This window comes from Haliaeetus albicilla, chromosome 26 (assembly GCF_947461875.1).
Source record: "Haliaeetus albicilla chromosome 26, bHalAlb1.1, whole genome shotgun sequence".
NCBI lineage: Eukaryota > Metazoa > Chordata > Aves > Accipitriformes > Accipitridae > Haliaeetus > Haliaeetus albicilla.
The window spans coordinates 10981258-11003268 of record NC_091508.1 but is presented as its reverse complement, the minus strand read 5'-3'; the positions used below and the strand labels follow the sequence as shown (position 1 = coordinate 11003268).

General features: G+C 48.8%; 2 protein-coding genes across 30 annotated transcripts in view; one reads left to right on the top strand and one right to left on the bottom strand.

Annotated features, from left to right (window-relative positions):
- Positions 1 to 156: 156 nt before the first annotated feature.
- On the bottom strand, positions 157 to 17032 carry NOXA1 (NADPH oxidase activator 1). Of its 4 annotated transcripts, none has more exons than XM_069770657.1 (15): positions 16713 to 17032; positions 15159 to 15241; positions 13469 to 13577; positions 11149 to 11283; positions 9969 to 10076; positions 9181 to 9240; positions 8554 to 8591; positions 7713 to 7854; positions 5109 to 5162; positions 3752 to 3893; positions 3574 to 3626; positions 2483 to 2652; positions 1691 to 1796; positions 1480 to 1603; positions 157 to 1251 (listed from the first exon to the last, which is right to left on the bottom strand). In XM_069770657.1, exons 1-15 carry the CDS (start codon positions 16884 to 16886, stop codon positions 1154 to 1156), a joined length of 1596 nt encoding a protein of 531 aa, XP_069626758.1. In that variant the 5' UTR covers positions 16887 to 17032; the 3' UTR covers positions 157 to 1153. The 4 variants fall into 4 exon arrangements, with proteins under 4 accessions (XP_069626758.1, XP_069626757.1, XP_069626760.1 ...); XM_069770656.1 differs by having other exon boundaries at positions 2483 to 2656; positions 3575 to 3626; XM_069770659.1 differs by having other exon boundaries at positions 3821 to 3893.
- The window catches only part of EXD3 (exonuclease 3'-5' domain containing 3), a 297113-nt gene continuing 291867 nt past the window's right edge, over positions 16766 to 22011 (top strand). For 15 of the 26 annotated variants that reach the window (XM_069770627.1, XM_069770649.1, XM_069770643.1 and 12 more), the window contains exon 1: positions 17085 to 17292. In XM_069770627.1, the coding sequence (XP_069626728.1) occupies positions 17262 to 17292 (31 nt within the window). In that variant the 5' untranslated portion in view covers positions 17085 to 17261. Of the gene's footprint in view, positions 16878 to 17084; positions 17293 to 17466; positions 17585 to 22011 lie in introns of those variants that run through there. The other 11 variants (XM_069770633.1, XM_069770629.1, XM_069770640.1 and 8 more) reach the window with 3 other exon arrangements.

Here is a 22011-nt window from a genome sequence, read left to right as displayed (position 1 = left end):
ACTCTGAGGAGAGGGGTGACCTTATCTGTATCTTGCCCTGTGCAAGATGTGCAAGATTTCTGTAGTATGTGACAGAGTATCTTCCCAAAGACACTGTCAGCTGTCTTTAAAAATATTTACTCCATATCTCAGCAGAAAAAGACAAGTAGAAGTTGATTTAAGAGCTACCAACTCTGGCTCAGGGTTTATTTTATATTCAAGTTACACAGTCCAGCTTTGTCAGACACCAAATCCATAGCAGCTCCAGGCACTTGAGTGTTTTATTTAGATCAGCAGAGCCCAGCACAGCTCAGCTGCAGGAACTGGACAGTCATTTCAGTCCTTCCAGCTCCAGCCACCAGCCCAGCACCATGCTGCTCAGCCAGCCCTCTCCCCAGCCCTTCCAAGGCTCTGCCAAAGCCCAGGGCTAGTCTGAGCAGGGGTTTTTCCACAACTACCTCTCCTCTGTGCTGCAAGACCCCTGCCCAGGCAGCATGAAGTAGTGACATCCAGGCAGGACTTAAGGGCTTAAGAAAAGAGCCAAAGCCATCTGGGCTGAGGCATGGTCAGAACCCTTTGGCTCTGGCAGATCCATTTGCTGTGGAAAATGATACACAGTGGTCCTAACCCAAGGTGTTATCCCATATACCCCACTGCAGACTGGTTAGAAAAGCCTTTTCAAAGAGCAGCATCTCTCTGTCTGGTAGAGCTAAGGATGTGACCCAAGAGCCTGGGGAACAGGGCTCTGTCTCCTGCTCACAGACAGCTATCCTTGGCTTCATTACAGTGAGGCTCAGCCTTCCCAGCCTGAACTTGAGCAACAAGGGAGAGGCAGTGAAGACCTCCATCCAAAGGAACCTCTTCCCACCCAGCAGTCTGAGCCGCTCAGGTCTGAGCTACCACATGGACATTTCCCACAGCCAAACTCTCCCTTCTCTCTGCCCTGCACAGACACATCTTTGGCAGTGTAAGCACAGAGGTAAAAATGCCAGGTCTGGGAACAGGCTGTAGAAAATGCTGTTGGACTGCTGGAACTGACCCCATGGGATCTGTGAGTGGGGGACATCCCCTGTCCAGGTTCAGCAGAGCTCCTGGCTGTGGCCCGAATGAGCTGGGTCTGGTGTCTCCCACCCCTTGGAGACAGTCCAGTCAGGCAGGAAAAGGCTCCTGTTCGCTATAGGAAGGCAGCACCACAAGCGGTCTGGGTTGCAAAGCATTTGGGGAAGATGCCAGTCTTGCCATCACAGTGTCCTTCGAGCCAGTCCTCATTCACTGAGAAAATGTAAAGGAGCAGAATAAGCCCTGGCTCATATGAATGGGGTTAGCAAGAGTTTTCATGGCTAGAATTTAACTCTGGGCAAAACCCAGCACAAGCCTGTACCTCCTGAGAGTATAAGCCTGAGACAGCACTGGAGAGGCCATCCATTCCCCAGTCCCTCCCTGCAACAGACTCCAAAAGCCTGCCCCAGTTCAAGCCTGCAGACCAGACCGGAGAGCTACCTTCAGAAAGAACATCCAGCACATCTCCCTTGCTGAATTCCAGGTCCCCCGGTCCCTGCGCAAGGTAAGAGTGTTGGGCCAGCATCCGGTAGAGGACAGGTCTGCCCGAGTGGGAGTCCGAGTCCTACAGGACAAAGTCAGCATGGAGGTTGCAAGGCAAAGCAGAGATTTGAGTCCAGCACAGCAGAGAAGCTTGTCACAGCCCACATACCTGGCAGCAGAGCGTCAGCCTGCCATATGTCAGCTGCTGCCACATCTTTCCCAGATCCTCCTCTCCCGAAACTGCACCAAGTTCTTTGCCATCCAAATTCCTGTAGCTGCAAGGGTTCATTAACACGGCTCAAATCATCTCACTTAAAACCAAACTTTGAGGCAAGCCTAGCCCTCTACCATCTTCAGTCTTCAAAGTCCCCTTTGTAAGCCAGCTCTGAGCTTGTCATCTTGCACAATGACATCAGGCCACCCCGCACGCTCAGTGGGCAGAAACAGCACTGTTAGGGAGTGACACTGTCACCTCCTCACACACTTACTTGAGGGGAAGACCCTAAACTCTCCTGACTACACTGACTGTGTGCCCCCAGGGCTGTCATAATCAGGAGGACCTCACCCCAGGACCAACTCCCCAGTTGCTCTGCATTGATCCTAGTGTATCTCAAAGGCTGAGCTGAGCAGGAGAAAATCCAATATACAGCAGCTGCACCTGCACAGACATTTTCTTTCTGTTCACCCATTTCTTGACCATGGTACAGTTTCCTGGGAAAGATCTTTTGGGCCTCCAAAGCCCATGGAGCACATGCTGTTCTCCAAACCAAAAGCCATGGTAAGGTTAGCCCTGCAAGGAAGTCTGTGTGCTGAAATTCTGCTAGAGTACTTTGACCTCACTCCAACATTCCCAGGAGACCAGACACAGGTCTGTATCCTCAGGGGAATGGCTACTGCCACACCATCACATACACACTCATGCACTGAGAGTGCCAGAGGGCCTGGCTGTGCTGCAGTGTACCTCAGCTTCCCTCGCTCTGCCTGCTGGCCAAACCGTTCCCTCAGCAGAGCCCGCAGGTCTGGCAGAGATGGCACCTCGCCTGCCCTCACCACCATGGTGCACTCGCAATGCGCTCTCAGCACAACAGGTCTGTCTGTGCTGGATGAAGCTTCTCCGTGGGTCAGTGGGATCTGCCGAGAGATGTAGCACCATAAACAGTCTGGTTATTCAGGACTCTTCATATCAAGAGGTGACACAGACACAACCCCTTGGCTCAGTGCTACCTCGTGACAGTAGAGCAGCATCAAAATGCAGATCTGAATTTCAGAGGAGGAACTACAGATTCAAAACCTGGTATCAAATGTTCCTCCCTTGACTCAGGAAGCCTGTTTCGGGGTCTGATCGCACAGGTACCTCCCAATCTCTAACCTATATGAGCAGGGCCGCAATTCCTCCAGCCACCTGGAGAGGTGTAGCCAAGTCCCCATGCTCTGCTGCCTCGTCTGAAATACAGCTGACAAAAAATGGCTCCAAAAGCCCTACAAAGAGGGGTGGCAAAGACAAAGGGAGCAGAGCTGACCTGCAGCTGGCACTGCCAGAGAGGTGCTATCCCCAAGTGGACACAGGAGTGATTCCAGCTCCATCACACACGGTGGTTGATAATGACATGGAGGTGCATCAGAGGACATCATCCCAGAAGAATGCAAATGTGAATAAACTGTGGTACCCAGACCGACAGAGACAGAAAATGTCGCACAGGAGGAGGGGGAAAGGGACAGCAGGTAGTTCGAAGGCAGTGCTCTCTTGCAAAATGGGCTGAAGAGTACGTGCCTGAGAACACTGCTGTGTCTGGGGCTCTTGGCTCCTTGGAGGGTGGCAAAAGGGCACTGCCCTCATAAGACTCAACCTTGGGCTGCCTCACAAAATTGTATGGTCCCAAACTTGGGAGCGGTGGAGGAAAGACCACATGGGAGCCTCTCTTTGGAATGGGAAAATGGGCAGAGGATTTTGGGGCAGCTCAGGAATTTTGGAGGGTCTGGCCAGGAATCTTGCACTTTTCACAGCCTTGATCTCTTGAGGCTGTGCCAGCTTCAGCTTGTGAAACACCTTACCTTGAAGTCCATTTGGGCATCATTTAAAGAGGCATTTTCTCCCCCAGGAGATTCTGCAGAACAAAAAAAGAGCAGAGGAACAGCACCTGCAGTCAGCAGAAGCCCCCAGCAGCTCTTCTGCAACCTGCTAGCACACAGGCAGCCATGGCTGCAGTGGGCAACCAGCCTCCCCACGTACCCCTAAAGCAGAGGGGTTTGGGCACAGCTTCATATAACACCCACTGATGTCCCTGGCCCAGGGGACTACCTGGCTTCTGCTTCACATGGAGTCGGCTGGGAGGCACCTGGGCAGGAGGGAGGGGAATCCCATTGCTGATCTTCTGCAACAGAACAGCATCAGAAAGGAGTGAGCAGAAGACACTGGAGACTCAGCAAGGCTGGTGTGCATGACAGACTCTGCAGCCAGCTATAAATTTCTGGGTGTAACCCCAGAGAGAGCCCCAGGGAGATCAGCTCATTAAATGGCTGGACGAGGTGGAGCACTCAGGCTCTTAAATGGTCTCTGGAGCTCTTGTGGGTAGCAGGGGTGATGAGAGGTTTGGTGGAACACTTCCTTGGCCTCCTGCCCCTTGCTGGGTTGGTGCTGGAGCAGAGGGAGGCTGCTCACACTGTGCTGAGGGCTCTCCCCACCATCTGCTGGCTCACATGGGATCTTGGGCTGGTTCACAGTGAGAAATCCACAGAGCAAATGCCCAAGTGTGTGCTATGGCCAGGGATTCATTGCGGGGGGGGGGGGGGGGAATTAAAAAAAAAAAAAAAAAAAAAATCACAGCAACATCAGAATAACCATGTCCTTCAAAAATCTCTCACAAGAATAAGGGTCTGAATTGCACCTTTCCACACTGGGTTCAGATGGAAAATGATTGGGATCATGTGTGGATATGCCTGTGGTGGAGACGGGAGATGAAGGAAGTTCTCCTAAATCGAAGGTGAGGATTTAGGGCTTAGGCATGTGGCCTCAGGGCAAAAAGCTGTGCCTGTTTAAAATATTACTGTCCCACTGCAGGGGATTAACCTACTCTCACTCTGCTAGTGAACTAGAACACACAAACACTCCTCACCTGGTTCTGTGCTACATCTAGTGGCTATAAACATCATGTGAGCAGGCTGGATGAACATGTGCCTCAAGCCCTCAAACTCATCATTGTGTTCCAGTGCCTCAACAAGTTACAGTGGGTCAGGAAAGCCATGGCAGCTGCTCATCTTTGTGTGCTCCATCAGCCCATGGCAGATAAGAGATAACAATACCTAGATCAGCTTGTGATACAAGCTAATGAGGCTTGGCTATATGTCCAAGCCCCCAGATTTTGCTGTGAAAAGATCCAATGTATATAAAAAAATAAGCACTTTTCCTGCTCTGAACTCTTCTGTTGTTCCTGTTCAAGAGCACTTGTCTTCAGTCAAGGTGTCTCAGTGTTTCACACTCTATGTTTCTCTTCCACAGTTGTCCTGTCCTGTGATAATCTTACAAATAAGTGTCCCATATGTATCTTTTGGTCCCTTCCTCACCCCTGGTTGCAAGGTTGTCAGCTCACCCATTTATCCATCTTTGAGGCAGGCTCCAGGAGAGAGCTCGGTATGCGCAGCTTCTGTGGGACACAAAGCAGAGCAGGTTGAGACAGGAGCTGCTGCTGTGGCAGATGCAGGCCCAGCCCACCGAGCCCCATCTTCTGTTAGCCCCACTCTGCCCTGCTTTGGCCCTTGCAAACCACCACTGCCTGCTTGCCCTACTGCAACACAAATGTGCCCACCGGGTCGCATACAGTAGCCCACGTGGCTTGTGCTCAGAAATTGCTGAACAAAATCCAATGGTCCTTTTGCATCTTTTTCTGCTGAAAAGCAGTGCTGCTCATTGAGTGGCTGTGATGTAACAGACCAAACACCCACCAAGCCCAACACCCTGCTCCTAAAACAGATGCTTAGGCAGAGAGCAGCAAGGATGTCGAGAGACACCAGTCCAGCAGCATTTCTATGTCTTCTGATAATCACTGCTATAGAGCTATTAATTTCAATTCATCATTGTGAGTAATTATGCTTTTTTTTTTTCCCAGTGTCTATTATTTTCATAGAATCATACAATAGTTTGGGCTGGAAAGGACCTTAAAGATCATCTAGTTCCAACCCCCCTGCCATGGGCAGGGACAACTCCCACTAGACCAGGTTGCTCAAAGCCCCATCCAACCTGACCTTGAACGCTTCCAGGGATGGGGCATCCACAACTTCTCTGGGCAACCTGTTCCAGTGTCTCACCACCCTCACAATAAATAATTTTTTCCTAATATCTAATCTAAATCTACCCTCTTTCAGTTTAAAACCACTACCCCTCATCCTATCATTACACTCCCTGTTAAAGAGTCCCTGCCCATCTTTCCTGTAGGCCCCCTTTAAGTACTGGAAGGCTGCTATAAGGTGTCCCCAGAGCCTTCTCTTCTCCAGGCTGAACAACTGCAACTCCTCAGCCTGTCCTCATAGGAGAGACTCTCCAGCCTTCTGATCATCTTTGTGGCCCTCCTCTGGACTTGCTCCAACAGGTCCATGTCCTTCTTACGTTGGGGGCCCCACATGTGAATGCAGTATTCTAGGTGGGGTCTCATCAGAGCAGAGCAGAGGGGGAGAATCACCTCCCTTGACCTGCTGGTCGCGCTTCTTTTGATGCAGCCCAGAACGCGATTGTCTTTCTGGGCTGTGAGTGCACATTGCTGGCTCATGTTCAGTTTTTCATCCACTAATACCCCTAAGTCCTTCTCCTCAGGGCTGCTCTCAGTCCACTCATCTCCCAGCCTGTATTTATGCTTGGGATTGCCCTAACCCATGTGCAGGCCTTGTACTTGGCCTTGTTGAACTTCATGAGGTTTGCACAGACCCACCTCTCTAGCCTGTTAAGGTCCCTGTAGATGGCATCCCTTCCCTCCAGCATGTCGACTGCACCACACAGCTTGGTGTTGTCAGCAAACTTGCTGAGTGTGCGCTCAATCCCGCTGTCTGTGTGACTGACAAAGATGTTAAACAGCGCCAGTCCCAATACCAACCCCTGAGAAATGCCACTCGTCACTTGCCACTTTACATTTTTGACTTGGAATTTCATCTGTCACTGCACTGAGCAGTCAACCAGTACATTCAAATACTTCTGTAACTGTTTATTGTTAGCTCCAGGTACTTCAGGCTATGCTGAATGGTTTGATTGTCTGCCATGGCACATGGTCACCTTAAGAAGCACTATATCACTACCCCTATTACTGTATCACTTATGAATATGCTAAATGTTTAGGTCACAACAGATTCTCTGTAGGGACATCCTTTAGAAAAAAAGAAATAAAGAAAAACCTGTTCATTTATGTCCACCCTTTATTTCTATATTTTTAACCTGTTATCAGTCCTCAGAGCACTGCCTCTCTTACTCACACAGCTCACTGTTTTTTTGGTGGTCTTGTGAAGAATCTTTTGACTTTTTTTGGAAATATAGGCAGATAATACTTTCACTGGCTCAACCTAATCCAGGTATGCACTGGCTCTTTCAAAGAACTTAAGTAGACATATGAGAAATGGCTTCTGTCAACAGAAGATTTTCCATGTTGTCATATTTATCTGTTTCTATTCAATCTGTTTACACTATAGTTTCCTAGTCTGCAGAAAGATGTCAGATTTGCTGGACTAATTCCTTAGGTCTTCTCTAGAGCCCTTTATAAAACCTGCCTGCACAGCTGAAACCCTCTCAAAACCTTCCCAAAGTTAATTTAACAGAGGCAATCCACACCAGGTAAGGACCAATCTGTCTCCTCAGCTCCGTTAGAGCTCTCAGGTGACAAATACTGCTCTAAATGGTGGTCCTTGGTGAGCTCTGTTATCCTACACAATTCTACAACAGGATCCTGTGTGGTGGAGAGCACAAGGGCCCAAAAAGATGCCCGTGTGGAGCTACAGAGATGAATGACAGAAGCCAGTGGGAGCCAAGTATCAGAGAAATCCATGGTTAGCAACTGGTCTGTGGAAATGAGCTCCTGAACTCATCCTCTGCTCTGCAGTGCTAGAAGTGGGTCCCCAAGGAATGTGCTCAGAGGATTGCAGCAGCTCCTCTTCACAGGCAGGGCTGTGGTCTCTGCTGGTGGGGATGGGCTGGAAAGCCCACCCGTTTTCCTTACCTGTCCATCATGTATGACCATAGCCCAGCCATCCACTCCTCTCGCCAGCACAAAGACCAAACTGCTGGCTTTCACTGCCAACTTCTCTGAGTCCTCAGGGTAATAATGGGACAAAACTCGATAGTAGCCTGACTCACTGTCTCTGAAAAGAAAGAATAAGAGCACCTTTACTAACCCTGGAGTTCTGGTGCTGGATGGCTTTGATCCAGAACATTGCATGGATCCAAACTGGCACATGCCAAAAGTTTCAGGTGTTGGGAAATTATGATTTCCATTGTTACTCTTTGGTCCAACTGAGAACGAAAGGAGCTTGGAAAACACCTATTTCCCAAATGCAACTGCATCATTTCTCCAGATCAAAACAATTATTAAACTCAGCCCTGAAGTACTGCTGGTACAGTATCACCAAAACAAACGATTTTCATGGTTTTTGAACCAAGGCTGATTTTGGCTCAGCAGAGCAGGGCTGGGAGTGAGTATTTGGAAGCCTTGTCCTGGGAACTAGGATGGGAGAGCTGAGCATACTCTGCCACAGACCTGGGCAGGCCCCACAAACTCTGCTTCCATTCCCCAACCATGGCACGATCTACGCCTGTCTCCCAAGACTATTGAATCAACTCCTGCAAACTGCCCTGAGATTCTTGCACGAGAGATGCCACTGAACTGCAGTGTCTTTTGCAGCCACACAAGCCTTTGCATGTTTGTCATTCACTCCACCCTTGGTGAGAAGTGGGTGTGGATCCCACAGAGTCTTCAGACAAAGACATTGGAGAACAAAACACGACCTTCTGAACAGAAATATTGAGAGGAGAGTTGGACCAAGGTGGAACTGAACACTTACCGCAGAGCATCAGCGCTGGGTTCATAAAAGCCCTGTTTCTGTGGGAAGAACAACAGTATCTATTTATAACAGTACCTTATACAGCAAGTGTGCCACCTTAATTACTGTCCCTCTGAATACTACACTGTGGTATTTTGTCTTTACTTTTGACCATGTTTGTCACACCACAGTACCCAGACAGAAGTCTGCTGCTCCACACCTTACCAGGATGTACCTTCTATTTCTCCCCCTCCCCCTTTGTCCCATCAGGAGGTGAGTAACAACATCTTTTCCCCTACCCCTGGTTCTAAGAAACCCATCTTACAGTGCAAGGCAGCCATGCTTATGCTGACAAATTTACTAAAGTGCTGGGCAAACGCATGTTGAGCATAGCAAAGTCTCCACTGCTGTTTTGACATGGCAAAGAGACAAAAATGCATCTTCAAAGGGTTGGAGACTCACACCACCGAGTCCCTTCCAGCTAGTGCTGAAGCCTACCACCTGGCTTTGAGCGGCCCCATGGGTCTAGTCTGATATTGCATGTTTTGTTTCAACAGTATTTCTTACCCTGATGGTGTTAGGATCTGAGGCCCTACCTGGAGCTCCACGACAGCTCCATTCCTCCTTTCACAGCTATGTCCTGCTCACCTGAGGCCTGAGAGGCTCGAAGCCAATGTACTCATCATTGGGAATGATGGATGAGATCACCTGTTGGAGGACAAAGTAATGACTGAATCCAGGCTGGATGAAGAGACTCTCAAACTTCATGCAAGGTTATCTACTCAGACCCGTTTCCATCCAACATCCTAAGGTCAGGCATAAAGTAGAGCCATACACATAGTGGAAAAAGTAGAGCTGGATTCCCAAAACAGCTTCAACAGTTCGTGTCCCTCTTTCCAAGATTTCTTTAAAAGTATGTGAATGAATTACTTTCCCTTTCCTTTATTCATGTTGGAGCTCTCTGGCCTGTGGCACTTCTGCTGACTGCACTGGTCACAGAAGGGATCAGAGAAATTCTCCGTTGACTTGCATTAAGGGATTTGTCTCCCAAGAGCCTGCCTGTCCCACTGGCAACACAGTAGTGAGTAGGAGCATGCTGGAAGAATGTGCCCCTCTTGAAAATGTCATTGTCAGCAAAAGGACAACCACAGCGTTCCATAAGTACCTGCTTTGCTTTTTCAGAGTTTAAAGTGACCAAGACTGGGAAGGGTTTTTAGCACCAAAGTACATTTTTGATAGAAGAGGTGGCAAATATAACAAAGTTTGGCTTCTGTGTCCCAGATGCCTTGACTGGCTGCAAGCCCTGACAATCCTGCTCTTCGGTCTCCACCAGCACAATGATCAGTGGAGTGGCCAACAGTAATACTCTCTGGAGAAGTCAGAAGGTGGGATTTTAATCTGTTTGCTGTTAATCTTAACAATTACATGCCTGTTACCTTTGGTTTACCCAGGAAATCTTTTGAATCCAGCTGTTCGACTTCCTTCTTTCGTGGTCTGAAAAATTCCCCAAGAGGAACTTGCATGGGCTCTAAAAACAGATGGTCCTAGGGCAGGGAAAGCAGATAAGGGGAAAGCCATCAATTAATATTAAATGAAACATAACAGCAGTGAAAAGCAAATATAGCTTCCCTGTGTGTGCAAGATCAGCTCCAGGAAGATATTGGGGCAAAAATTATGGCTGTGAACTTGAAAAAGGTCACTCAGGTTTAACAAGCACTTGCAAACTAAGAGCTCAGCAGCCACTACCCAGTGTTGAGTCAAAGACTAATTCTGTTGGTATGGGGTGGGTGGGAAGAGAGGGCAGTGGAGTAAGGTTTATTAAACAAACCTTCTAAGCAGTTTTTCTATTTGACTTCAAATGTTTTTTTTTCTCCTCTGTTCAACCACTGAGTAGCATGCTAATAGCAAATATAAATAATAGACTCATGCAAAGCACAAATGTGATGCTAGAAGAGATGATCAGATTAAAAAAAAGTGATCAGCTCTTAGAAAGGATACAAATAAGATAAGGCAGTATGGAGGTAGTAAAATAACGAACCCTCCAGGAAGAGTAAATCAGAGATCTGCAAGTCATTCCTGATCATAAAAGAGTCTAACAGGAAACTATTATTTAGAACCAACCCTGGAAACACTTTTACACTCTACTTAAGCTCTAAAAGTGATTGTCATTAATATCTGAACTGCTGCCAATTCTTATGAAGGCCAAAGGGACTCAAAAAAGTCAGCCTGTCATGAAAAGGGACACCCTCCAAATCTGCACTCGCAGGGGTTCTGCACTTAAACACTGCATAAGGCAACTTGTTTTACATTACAAGTATGAATAGAACTAAGCTCCTGAACAGCAGGGACTAGAAAGCAACCTCCCCAACCTGAGAGGTTATCTGACAATTCTCCACTATGGTGTTTCTCTGCTTTGAAGCACCTGGGGGTGATGGAGTTACTTGATTAGCTGAAGCACTAATTTGGTAGAGCATCACATACAAATGGCTTAGACTCTGTTACCAGGTGACCAAACAGATGGGTAGACAAGAAAACCCAAACATAGAACAATTAGCACATTCTTATCTCATATTTCTCAACTTAAGTCCAATGCACATACCCAGGAGGTGGTCTTACCTGCACACGCTCAAGGGCCAGGTCCAGGATTGCTGTCCTTCCTTCAGGTCTCCATACAACAGCCTTATCTAGGGTGACTCTGGCCTCCTGCCACTGCTGCAGCCGGCACTGCGCTGCTGCAGTGCTGTACAGCACCTGGAACAGGCAAGGAGGGAGCAGAACTCAGAGGGCTGAGACCAAGCAGACACCCAACATGACTTACTGAACTCAGCCAAGAAACAGAGACCAAGCACTGAAACACCACAGGTATAGCAAGAGCCCCAATCTACTCCCCACTGGCCACAGGAAAGGCACTCTGACCAGCACAGCTGAAAAAACTTCATAATCAGAGTGGAAAAAGATAAAAGCTGTACCTCCAGGCTAGCTACTGGGTGTGCTAGAGGTGCTAGCTCTGTTCAAGGCAAGGAGAGGTGTGGGGAACACCAGATGAAGACTCTGGTACCAAGTAAGTTTTAATCTTATCCTTCCTACATCTGAAAGGCCAGGAAGGATTTTCTTGGGTTTCTTTCTGCATGCAACTAGGTAATATTTTTTGTTGTGCAGAGCAATTCTGACTTCCTTTCACTGCAAAATAACTTACCTGAAACTATTTCACATTGTAGTGGGCTGTGAATGTGCAAATTTTCAGCTGTAGCTTGTTACCGTTTAGCAGCATGTAAGTATGTTCAGTGGTGAAGTGGCAAAGTGTGGGAGTATTATAAACTGCCTTGATCTACACGCTGAATTAAGAGTGGGAGATCTCCTGTCACTGGCCAACAGTCAGTGTATGGAAAAGCTGCTGGCCTACAAGGTGGAAATGTGTCTTAACAGACTCACTATCTTACATGATAGGGTTATCAGCTTATAAATTGCTTTGTGGTATCTGGATGCAAGCAGTGCTTGGGACAGAGGTGCAGCTAATAGGATGCTTTCTCTTTACTCCTTAATCGTGACAGCAGAAGACTGCTGTTTGGTGGGGATGGGGAACGGCAGTCCTGAACATCTACAGGAACTGCAGAGGTAATCCCTCTTAGAGAAGCAAGACAGCAGTTCAGTTCTCACTCAGAAGTGCTCTAATCTTGAAAGTGGCAAGTATTTCTGAATACAGCATATCTCCCTAGAGAAGATTAGATGCAGCATGTGAGAGGCCATGCATGGGGAAAGCTGATGGCACAGTTCTGCAGGAGGATTATGTTTGTGCATTTTGAAAAATGAGCTACAGGTAGATGTATGATTGAGATACAGTTGAATCAGGATGCAAATCCTGAGTCTGGAGTGCCAGCACAGTGAGAGCACATGTCCTGGCAATGCCTAGAGCACACAGAGTGAGGGACTGTGTGTTCATGCCAGAAGGGGTACCAACCTCCTCTGGATGGCCTCCAGGCACTCCTGCAGACCTGCACCTTTCAAAGGGAACTTATTGTTTCTAAGTGTGTGTGAGCTCAGAGAAGGCAGTGCTGTGGCACTGAAACTGTTAAAAACAATGAAGTTTGGATGTTAAGGACAGTTTCTTCCTGCCAGGTATAAGGTGCATGAACACTGACCAAGACTGAATGACGGGTTTCTGGGCATGCTTGACTTGAGTTACACAATGACTCCTCACTCCTGCAGAAGTAAAGAATTGAATACTCCTTCCTGTATCTGCTTTTCAGTCTGCGTGTGTGGACTCAGGACAGAAGACAAAATGAACCCTCGCAATAAAGTACAATTTCTAGGGTCTTTTATATTCCAAATATTACAAATATTTACAATCAATTCAGACTTAGATCTTTTTTGAACAGGATGTGGCAGGTTGACTCCCTGTAACAGTGTAAGAGCTGCAGAGTGAAGTGTTATAGAAGCAAAACACAGCTTGCAGCCCAGCGTGTAAGTTTAGACACAGAGATAATGTTAAGACCAGTTGCTACAGTTGGAAAGACAGGCTTTCATGCACATAAGTTTTAGTCTTCACTATGGACCAATTTTGTTCCCATCTCTCTATACTCCAACCTATTTCAGCTTTTAATGCTGAGTTCACAAAACTTACATGCATATTTACACACATGTAAGTGTAAATATTACATGGATAGATAAGCTAAAAAAGCCCAATATACACATTCCTGTGCATCTGCTCTGAACAATTTTACTTTTTAAGCTGCGTAATTTGCTAAACTCTTCAGAGATGACATTGTTTTATGACTTTTATAATTAAGTTCCTTTATTAAAAAAAAGTGCAGGCAGAAATTTTTACTGTTCTAATGTACTGTCTTGAGAAGCTCTTGGGTTACTAATGCCTACTGCTGAAGACCTGATGAATATCCCCAACAGAGGGGAAGGACTGCTGAGACAGGTTGACTCTTACCTCCCATGCATAGAGTATGTGCCTCAGTCCCAGCTGCTTGTAATCAATGAAGGGATTTTTTCTTAGATGACTGAAGGCCATATGATAGTCAGAGAGAGCTTCTTCGTACCTACAATGCAGAGATTGCAGAAGAAACTGAGACTCAAAAAGCTGAAGACTCTAAGAAGTTAAAAAATCAAGCTAGCAAAACCCCATGTATTCTTCTCTATAGCCTGACAGAGGAGAGCCGCACCAGAGATGCGTGCCATCTTGTGATCACAGACAATTCCCTGTCCTCTCCTTGTTGGTAGTTAGTACAAAATGAACGTGGTGTGTCTCTCATGAACAGTAGGTTTTGATCCCTGAAATAGTCACAATTCCAAGGAGGAGAAAATGTAAAGAACAGAGATTAACAAATGCTGTGAGCTCCTTGCCCAGCTTGCTGCTGGAAGTTTTGTCCCAGCAGATGTCTCGGGGGAGAAGCAAGGGCTGGGAAAACCCTGCTGCTGATGAGCAGTGAGTGTACATGCATGGCCAGAGCAATGCAAGCAGAAATTTAGAGAAACTCTAAGGAAAAGCAGTGCATTAAGTCTGAATTTACACCAGCTATGCAACTGAAATCAAAACAGGTTCCCCCTGAGGCTGCAGGTGGTGAAAGGAAGGGTCCAGGAAGGTCTATGCAGTGGTCACCCGACCAAGAACCAGTGAGCACAGCCAAGAGAAGGTACCCAGGTGGATGTGGGTGGCTGGGAGTAGCTTCTGATGAGGGAAGGAGCCATGGGGTGCTGGTGGCCATCACCTCCTTGGGCAGGAGGCAGGTCTGCCAGCTCTGCTGCCCTGACCTGCTGCACAGTGTGTGTGCTCAGGGCAGCCTTGCTCTGCTTCTGCCGGCTGCAGCACAGTGCTGGGAGCAGAGCGGAGCAGCTCCAGCGTGCCGGCCAGTACTCTACCATCCCTGACTGCAGCTCTGCTGGCAGAGGCATAGAGCGTGTAGCTGCTTGACTGGCCAGCTGTGAGTGCAGAACTTCTCACTTTAATTCCCTCCCAGAAATATAGTAATTTTGTAGAAATTAAGGTCTGGAAAATATGGGGAAAATAACAGGAAAGAGAATAACTGAACTTCAAAGGTAAGAAGGGACCTGTAAAATCCTCCACCCACCTCTCTGAGCAGGATGTCACTGTGATTTAACCATGGAAACAATGAGTAATCAATCCCATGACACTAGTGAAGCAACATTAAATCAGTGAGATTTAGATCAGGCCCACAAAATCAGCTGTCAGCAGAGAGTGAGAGTCAGACACTCTGGGCAGACTGCATTTTTAGGAAGGCCAGACTCACGTGTACCACATGAAGGTACACCAAACAGTACAATTACATTTTTTTCATTCCCAAAGAAAATCTGAATGGTAGTGTAACCTCCTAGCAGCCCTGCATACAGGAGCAGCTTCTTTCTCTGTGTGTATGGGACAGTAATGTCATATATTAGCCACCCCTGGTTCCCCAGAGTTGTGCAGCTTGTATCTCCTCAGCCTTACCAGACATAAGTCTTGCTGACCTGTGACACAGTTTACAAGGCCAAACTGGACCTTATGAACTGTTTAAGATTCCTGGAAGAACTGAATTTTAGAACTATAGAATCATTTAGGTTTAGGAATAAAGAATGACTAAAAGGAGAAAACCGAAGATGAAATGGACACGCGCCTCACTTACATTTCCAGCTGCAGATGGACAAACCCTCTCTGAAAGAAGCCAACAGCTAGGGAGTTGTCCTTTGCGACGGTTTTATCAAATGACTAAGGAGAAAAACACAGACATATCCCAAGGATCAGTTAGGATCTCTCCCATCGATGCCTGGGTATATGCACCCAGACAGCCATGACCAAGCTGTGCTTGCACCGGGCACAGAGGCCGTCCCTGGGCTCGTGACCACCTCCTCTGGACTGACTAGCGCAGGGCTGCGATCCAAGCCGAGGGGCAGGAGACAGCTCCAAGTCATCTTTCAGGTCTTGGCTCTGTATGAACTCAGCTTCAGGTTTGTGTCCTTCTTTGGTAAAATGGACTGGACATTAATGAGCTGTTTGCCATCTGGCACCTTGTAATGGGAAAACTGTGTTGCCTGGAGTAGAGCTTGCCCTGACAGTGGGAGCAGCAGGACTAGTCAGGCTGGGGAAGGCTGATTGAAGCAGCCTACGGTGATGAATACATGAAAGGGTGCAAGGGAGGGAGCTGAACAGCTTCACACAATGCACCTGTAAGCCAATATTTCTGGTTGTTTCACAGCTAAATACAGGCAAGTATTAGCAAAGCTGGTAGCAGCTCATGGCTGCTGGTTCAAAGTAACACTGTACTAGGAAGACTGTCTTAATGTCTTTCTGAGAAGGCTAGGAGGTGTGCTCCTTCGCTTATCATTGCAAAGAGATGACATGTAGATAACGAACCAAGCCTGAAACCCCAGACCTTCCTGATACTGCCTAGACAGGGATAGCATTGCAGGGGTGAAAATATGTTGCAGGTGGTCGGGCAGTGACTGCGCCTCTCAGTGAGGTGGCAGCTGGCTTCTCCCGTGACTCCAACAGCACAACTTGCTTTAACAGTCTGCTTTATTGTGCTATAAAAGAGAAAAAATAAACAACCAACTGTTGACCTTCACGGAAGTATAGCCAAGCTTCTTCCCTGTCAGTGCCCATTCACTGGGGCAAAGAAGTCTCCCTTGGGCACCGTCGTGCTGTGCTCACTGTTGTCCCTTATAGCCACTGCCCGGCCCAGGGCTCTGCGGCTCTGCCCCGGCCTCTCCGGCACAGCCGGAGCTGCTCTTTATGCTATTTAAGAAACAGCTTGTATGCATCTCCTCGCTGGGCAGCTGACAGAGAGACAGACAGACGTGCAGACATGCTAGGTGCTGTCATAAAAAGGCTTTCCCTCGGGGCGCTTGCCCACCCGCACCAGCGCAGGCAGGTGCCCTCCCTGTCCAAAGGGCAGCGGTTTCTTTTGGGCGGTCCCGACCGCTCCTGCGGCGCCGTCCGGGGCCGCGGCGGCTGCAGGGCTCCTCGTTCTGTGTTCGCCACCGCTCCCGTTCCTGCCGTTAGCTGGACGTGCAGGATAAGGAACGCTGGATCTGAATTCGTTGGAGTTTCAGCATCGTTCCCTCAAAAATCGAAAGGGGACAGTCGGGCCGCCCGCTCCGCCGCGTCCCTCCCTGGGGCTGTCCCCGCCCCGAGGAGCCGGCTCGCCCCCGGCCCCAACCTGCCCCGCGGCCCCGCTCACCTTCAGGGCCTCCTCGGGCCTCCCCGCCAGCAGCTGCACGCAGCCCATGTTGAAACAGATCCTGGACGGCGGCTCCGGGATGCCGGCGAAGATATCCAGGGCGGCGTCCCAGTCCCCGCCGTCGGCCGCCAGCACGCCCTCATGCCAGCGCCTCACCAGCTCCCGGTACGCCATGGCCCGCGGCTCCCCGGGCTCTGCCGGGCGCCCGGCGGGGCCTCACCTGCCGGCCGGGCGGGCGCGGCCCCTGGGCGGGGAAGCGGGCGGACGAGGAAGTCCCGGGGGCCGCCTCCGCCCGCATCCCCGCCTTTCCCCCGGGGCTGCCGGGCGGGGAAGCGGCCCACCGGGATACGGACCCCCGCGGAAGGCGGGCCCGGCACGTCTGGGGGAGAGAGGCGAGGTCCGAGGCCATCCCACCGCGGGGATGCAGTGAAGGGCAACTAAAAGCCGCCGGAAGAAAGCCCCTGGCAGAGCAGCGCGCGGCCAGGGCTGGCACAGCCCGTAATGCTGGTCTGGGGCTTTTGCAATCAAGATCGTTAGTCTCGCCGCCATATGGGAGCGCGCGTTAACTACGTCAAGTACGGTAGGCGTCCCGGGCGCCGCCGCGCTCTGGTAAATACGGTAAATCCCTCCTGCGCCGGCCCCGCCCCGGTCGCTGAGGCGCCGCCCCGCCCCTCGGGGCTCGCAGCGTTGCCACGGGCGACAGCGCCCCCTGCAGGCGGCTGAGCTCCGGTGCCCCGGAAAAAGAGGGCCGATGAGGGCGCGGGTCTGGGCACGGGAGGTTCCGGGCACGGAGCGGAGGGAGCGGGCGCCACGGGGAATATTTTGAGCGACGGGCTCCGGAGTTCCTGTCGCCGCTTCCGGGTCGGTGCCAGGTGAGTGGCAGGAGCCGGCGGCCGCCCTGGGGCGGCTCCGGGCCGGGCTGCGTGCTCGGCGGAGGCCCGGCGCCGCCGCTGGGCCCGGTTCCCCGCGCAGCCCCAGGGTGGGGGGGTGGGGAAGCGCGGCCCGGCCGCGCCGCGCGGAGGAGCCCGGCTCGGCGCAGCGGACTTTGAGCCTCAGGAGCCCGAGAGGAGCGGTGGGCGGGGCGGGCGGGACCGCTCCGGGTGTACGCACTTCGCAGCCGAAATAAAGCCACGAAGCGTCTCTCGGTCTCCCCGGGTGGGGCCTTCCCGGCGGAGCCGCGCGCGGGCCGCGCACCTGCCGCTATTTGCGGCCGCCGGGGCTCTGAGGGGGGAGGCTGCGGGCCCGGCCCGCAGCGCCGGCGTCGGAGACGGCCCCCTCGGGCCTCGGCCGGGGGTGCCGCTGCCCGCCCCCCCTTCTCCTGCCGGTGGCCCCCGGGCCGAGGGGACCCCGCCTGAGGCACGGCGGGAGCCGTTCGGCGCCGGGCCGGCTGCCGCCCGCCTGCCGGCTGCCTCCCGCCCCGGTGCCGAGGGACCGCCCGCGGAGCGTGGCAGCCGGCGGGGGTGCGGGGCGGCTGGCCCGGGGCCGGGAGAGAAGGGCAGCGAGTGCAAGTTCGTAATTACAAATAATGGCATGCTTTACAGGCTTCGCGTAGCCCCCGTACGTAATTACGTGGTTTACGGTTAATTGGGGGGAGTTAATTACAAGTTGTGGAGGGAAGGCAAAGGAACCTACGGTGGTCCTGTCACAGGCAACAGTAGAAGTGCTGTGTTTTCAAACAGCTTAGCTTTAAACAAATCGGTTGAGCTCTCTGTCACCGATTTTAAATGTTTTGGAAAATGGGGAAGAAAGTTAGTGGGATTGGAAGTACTGCAAGTACTGTCCACGCTTGTGGAAAGAGTGTGTTTTCGGAAAACAAACAAACAAAAAAAGCAAGTTTGCTAACCTGATGTCAGTAGCAGGAATAAAATAAAACGAGCAGGTAAAGCTTTGTGAACAATTGAGATACTACAAATACAATGAATGTAGAGACGAAAGGCTAAACAACATATGCTTGAAAAAAGAGATCCCCTCCCCCACCGTGTTCCTTCTTGAGAGGGGACTTTGAGATCTGATGATATAGTTAGTATCACATACTTGAAATTCTCTGAGGAATTTGACTCTAGTGTCACCTGACAATTTAGTTAAACAGAGGTGGTGTTGTAAGGCAGCAAGGCAAAATTTAAGAATGACTTTAGGAACAAATCCTGAACCTCAGTTGTTAATGGGAAGACATAAATGAGTGGGCTATTTCCAGTCACCTCCTACATTTACCAGTTCTTTGTTCAAATACTAATACTGACTTAAATTATGCAAAAGGAGGTTCATAACCTTTGCTGTTAAAAGTTTACTGATGACAGATAGGCAAGATGATCAGTGACAAGATGTCATTGCTGTAGCCTGGTCTGACCTTCCTGGTTAGATGGCTCCAAGTGGGAGAAGGATCGTCTTATAATGAAAAAGACTGTGTAAAGTCTAGAAACCACGATAGCTTCCTGCCACAAACACAGAGGTGGCAGAGAGTGACTTGCAGGATTTAGTTGCATCAGTGACACAATTTGAACTTCACTGTTGTGGGAAGTGTTGATTTGATTGTTGGGTTTTTGTTTTTTTCTTTTTCTAAAGAGAAGCAAGTTGGAGTGATCATGTGTGTGCACGTGGTGGTGTTAGAATGGGCTACTAGAACATAGTCTCCAGTTACGGTAGCTCTCAAGTAAGATATGAAAACACTGGAGAGTTCAGAGGAGGCCACAAAAATGTTCTGGTTCTGGAAAACAAGCCATGTAATGGACTTAAAGAACTTTGTTTATTCAGGCACATCCAAGAGAAGAGGGTTAAGAATTGACTCAGCCCCTCTGTGGAAATCCATGCCTATGGGAAAGTTATCTGATAGCTGAGTATTTTCAGTCTTTCCAACAAAAGCATAGTGAGATCCGGTAACTGAAAGTCAAAGCTACACAAATTCTTTTAAATATGACACAATTTCCTAGCAGTGTTGGATGTTAATTATAGGAATAGTTTATTGGAGAGGTTAAAGGCTTGCCATTATTTGGAGCTCTTAAGCTGAAACGATAACAGTTTTGAAGATGGGCTTAAACCTGAAATCTTGGGCAACTTGCTGGTGCAAGGATGCCTCTGTGGTTTGGGGGAAATCGGTGAGGTCATCAGTGAGTCACCTTGTGGGACTCTACTTCTTAGGCTGCTTGGCTGCAGAAAGAGCAGGATTGCTTTTAATTTTTTTTTTTTTTTATGTTGCTTAAAGGGGTGTAGTTCTAGATTAAGGTAGGTTTAAACAATCTTATGCTTCTGGATGAACCTCTGCTTCAAGGGGCAATTCTGGATGCTGTTCTTACAGAGGAAAGTTAGATTAAGGTAGTGTGTTTCTTCCCCCACTGTTCTTTTAAATCGTCAGAGTTTGGCCGCAAAGAGCAGACACTGAGTTGGGCAAATGGGTGTGCTATACTAGTTCAAGAATCCCCTCCCTCGTTTACTATGCCTTCCCCATATGTTTGATCTGAATTTAAGGTCAGGAAGGGATTTTCAGCCAAGTCTGACTATTAAGGCATCATACCAGAGGAGTTTTTCACCCTCAGCAAGAGCATAGTTTTCATGCTGGGACTTTCTGCTGGCACTGCTATTATCTCATCAGGTTCTTGTAAAAGGATTTTGGGATCCGTTTGTCTCAATGTATTGTTTCAGTAGGACGAGAGTGCTTTCGAGGTAGTGGGTTTTATTATAAAAGGGTATTTGGATGATAGGGTCAACTAGAGGATCTGTTGACTCACTCTGAAATTATGACTTTTATAAATAAATAAGTAAACAAACCTCACTGTGCTTCTGTGAATAGTGAAACTCTGCCTCTTATGTAGCACTGTGCATTTGGGTGTGCTCTGAGGGCTTGCTGCCTCCCTGGTTTTATATGGAAACAGGCACCTGCTCATGGCTGTGTGTCAGCTTTTTGGCACAAGCATCGCTAGTAGCCATTGACTTCTGGTTCCATGTTTTTTTCTCACTGTATGTGCAAGCAATAGAGCAGGAATAATCAAATTTTAGCATGTGGAGTAGAACCAGCAAAATGCATATTCTGGAATCTAAATGATCCATCATAAAACCTCTCTTTGGAGTTTTTAAGGCAATACTGCTGTCTGTTAGAAAGCATGATGCTCACCTGCGCAAAGTTGTGGTGGTGCTTACAGTTTAGCAATTGCAGCAAACTATTCTCAGCTGTCTTTGTTGGGGGAGTTGAACATGCTGCTTGTATGAAACTGCATCAGGCAAAGGTGCAGTGCACAGAGCATGTGCAGAAGTTCAGAAGGACTAAACTGCAACACTTCAAATTGTTCCTTTTCTAGTTACACAAAGTTGGTCCTATGGCAAACAGGAATTGGCAAAGCTGAAACAAGTGTAATTTCTGTTCTCCAAAGGCAGCTTGGAGAGAGGTGAGAGGCAGAAGTGAGTGCTCCCTGTAAACACACTCAGTGTTGCAAGTTCTCTGTTCAACTGTAGGGAAGCTCTGTGACATTATAGCTTGGATGTTAATGCAGAGGTAGATCCGTCTGTTCACAGCTGGTAAGAGGAGCAGGTCTATGCATTTATACTCTTGACAACAAAAGCAGTTGCTCCTGTGAATAAATAATTTTACCCAAACTTGCATTAAATAACTTGCTGATGCGTGAAGTGATGTAGCCTGACAGGAGAGGGGATGAGGGGGCACAGGCTGCCTCTGGACTAACTAAAGAAACAATTTGACAGAGACATTTTGTTGGAATTAAGAGCGTTCTTCTCCTGAACCAAGTTTTAATAATTTGATTCAAAAGCTAATTACTGAGTTTGTGTAATATGCCAGTGCCTTTAAAATAAAAATTCTTTTTTTTTTTTTTTTTGTAGTGCTCTGAGGATGCTTGATGCTATGCTGCCTCCTCAAGCAGCTCCCCTCTGTAATCGCATGCATTGGAGGAAAGGCCATAGAGGAGCTGAGTAGTGTGTGAGAGGATTACATTAGCAGAAATAGGAGATACACTAAGTGCTGAACATCTTGCTGTTTCACATTTTCATCTTTTAATTGAATTAATGTGTAATAAACTAATACCAGCGTATTATGGTGGATGTCAGTGATAAAAGTCTGAAAAATTCTTGCAGGAAAAATGAAAGAGGGGAGCGTGTATGCGTGGGATAAGGGAAGACTGAAGAGAAACTCCAGTTAGATTTCTGTCAGAAGAGAAGTCTGGAAAGCTGTTTTCCTAGAGGATAAGTGTCTTGTTTCTTTTGTGAATCCTCGTGAAGGTTTGGTGTTGCAATGTGACCAAATGGCAGTAACTTGGGCCTAGAAGCTGAGAGTCTTGTCCAGCTGTTGGAGCTCAGG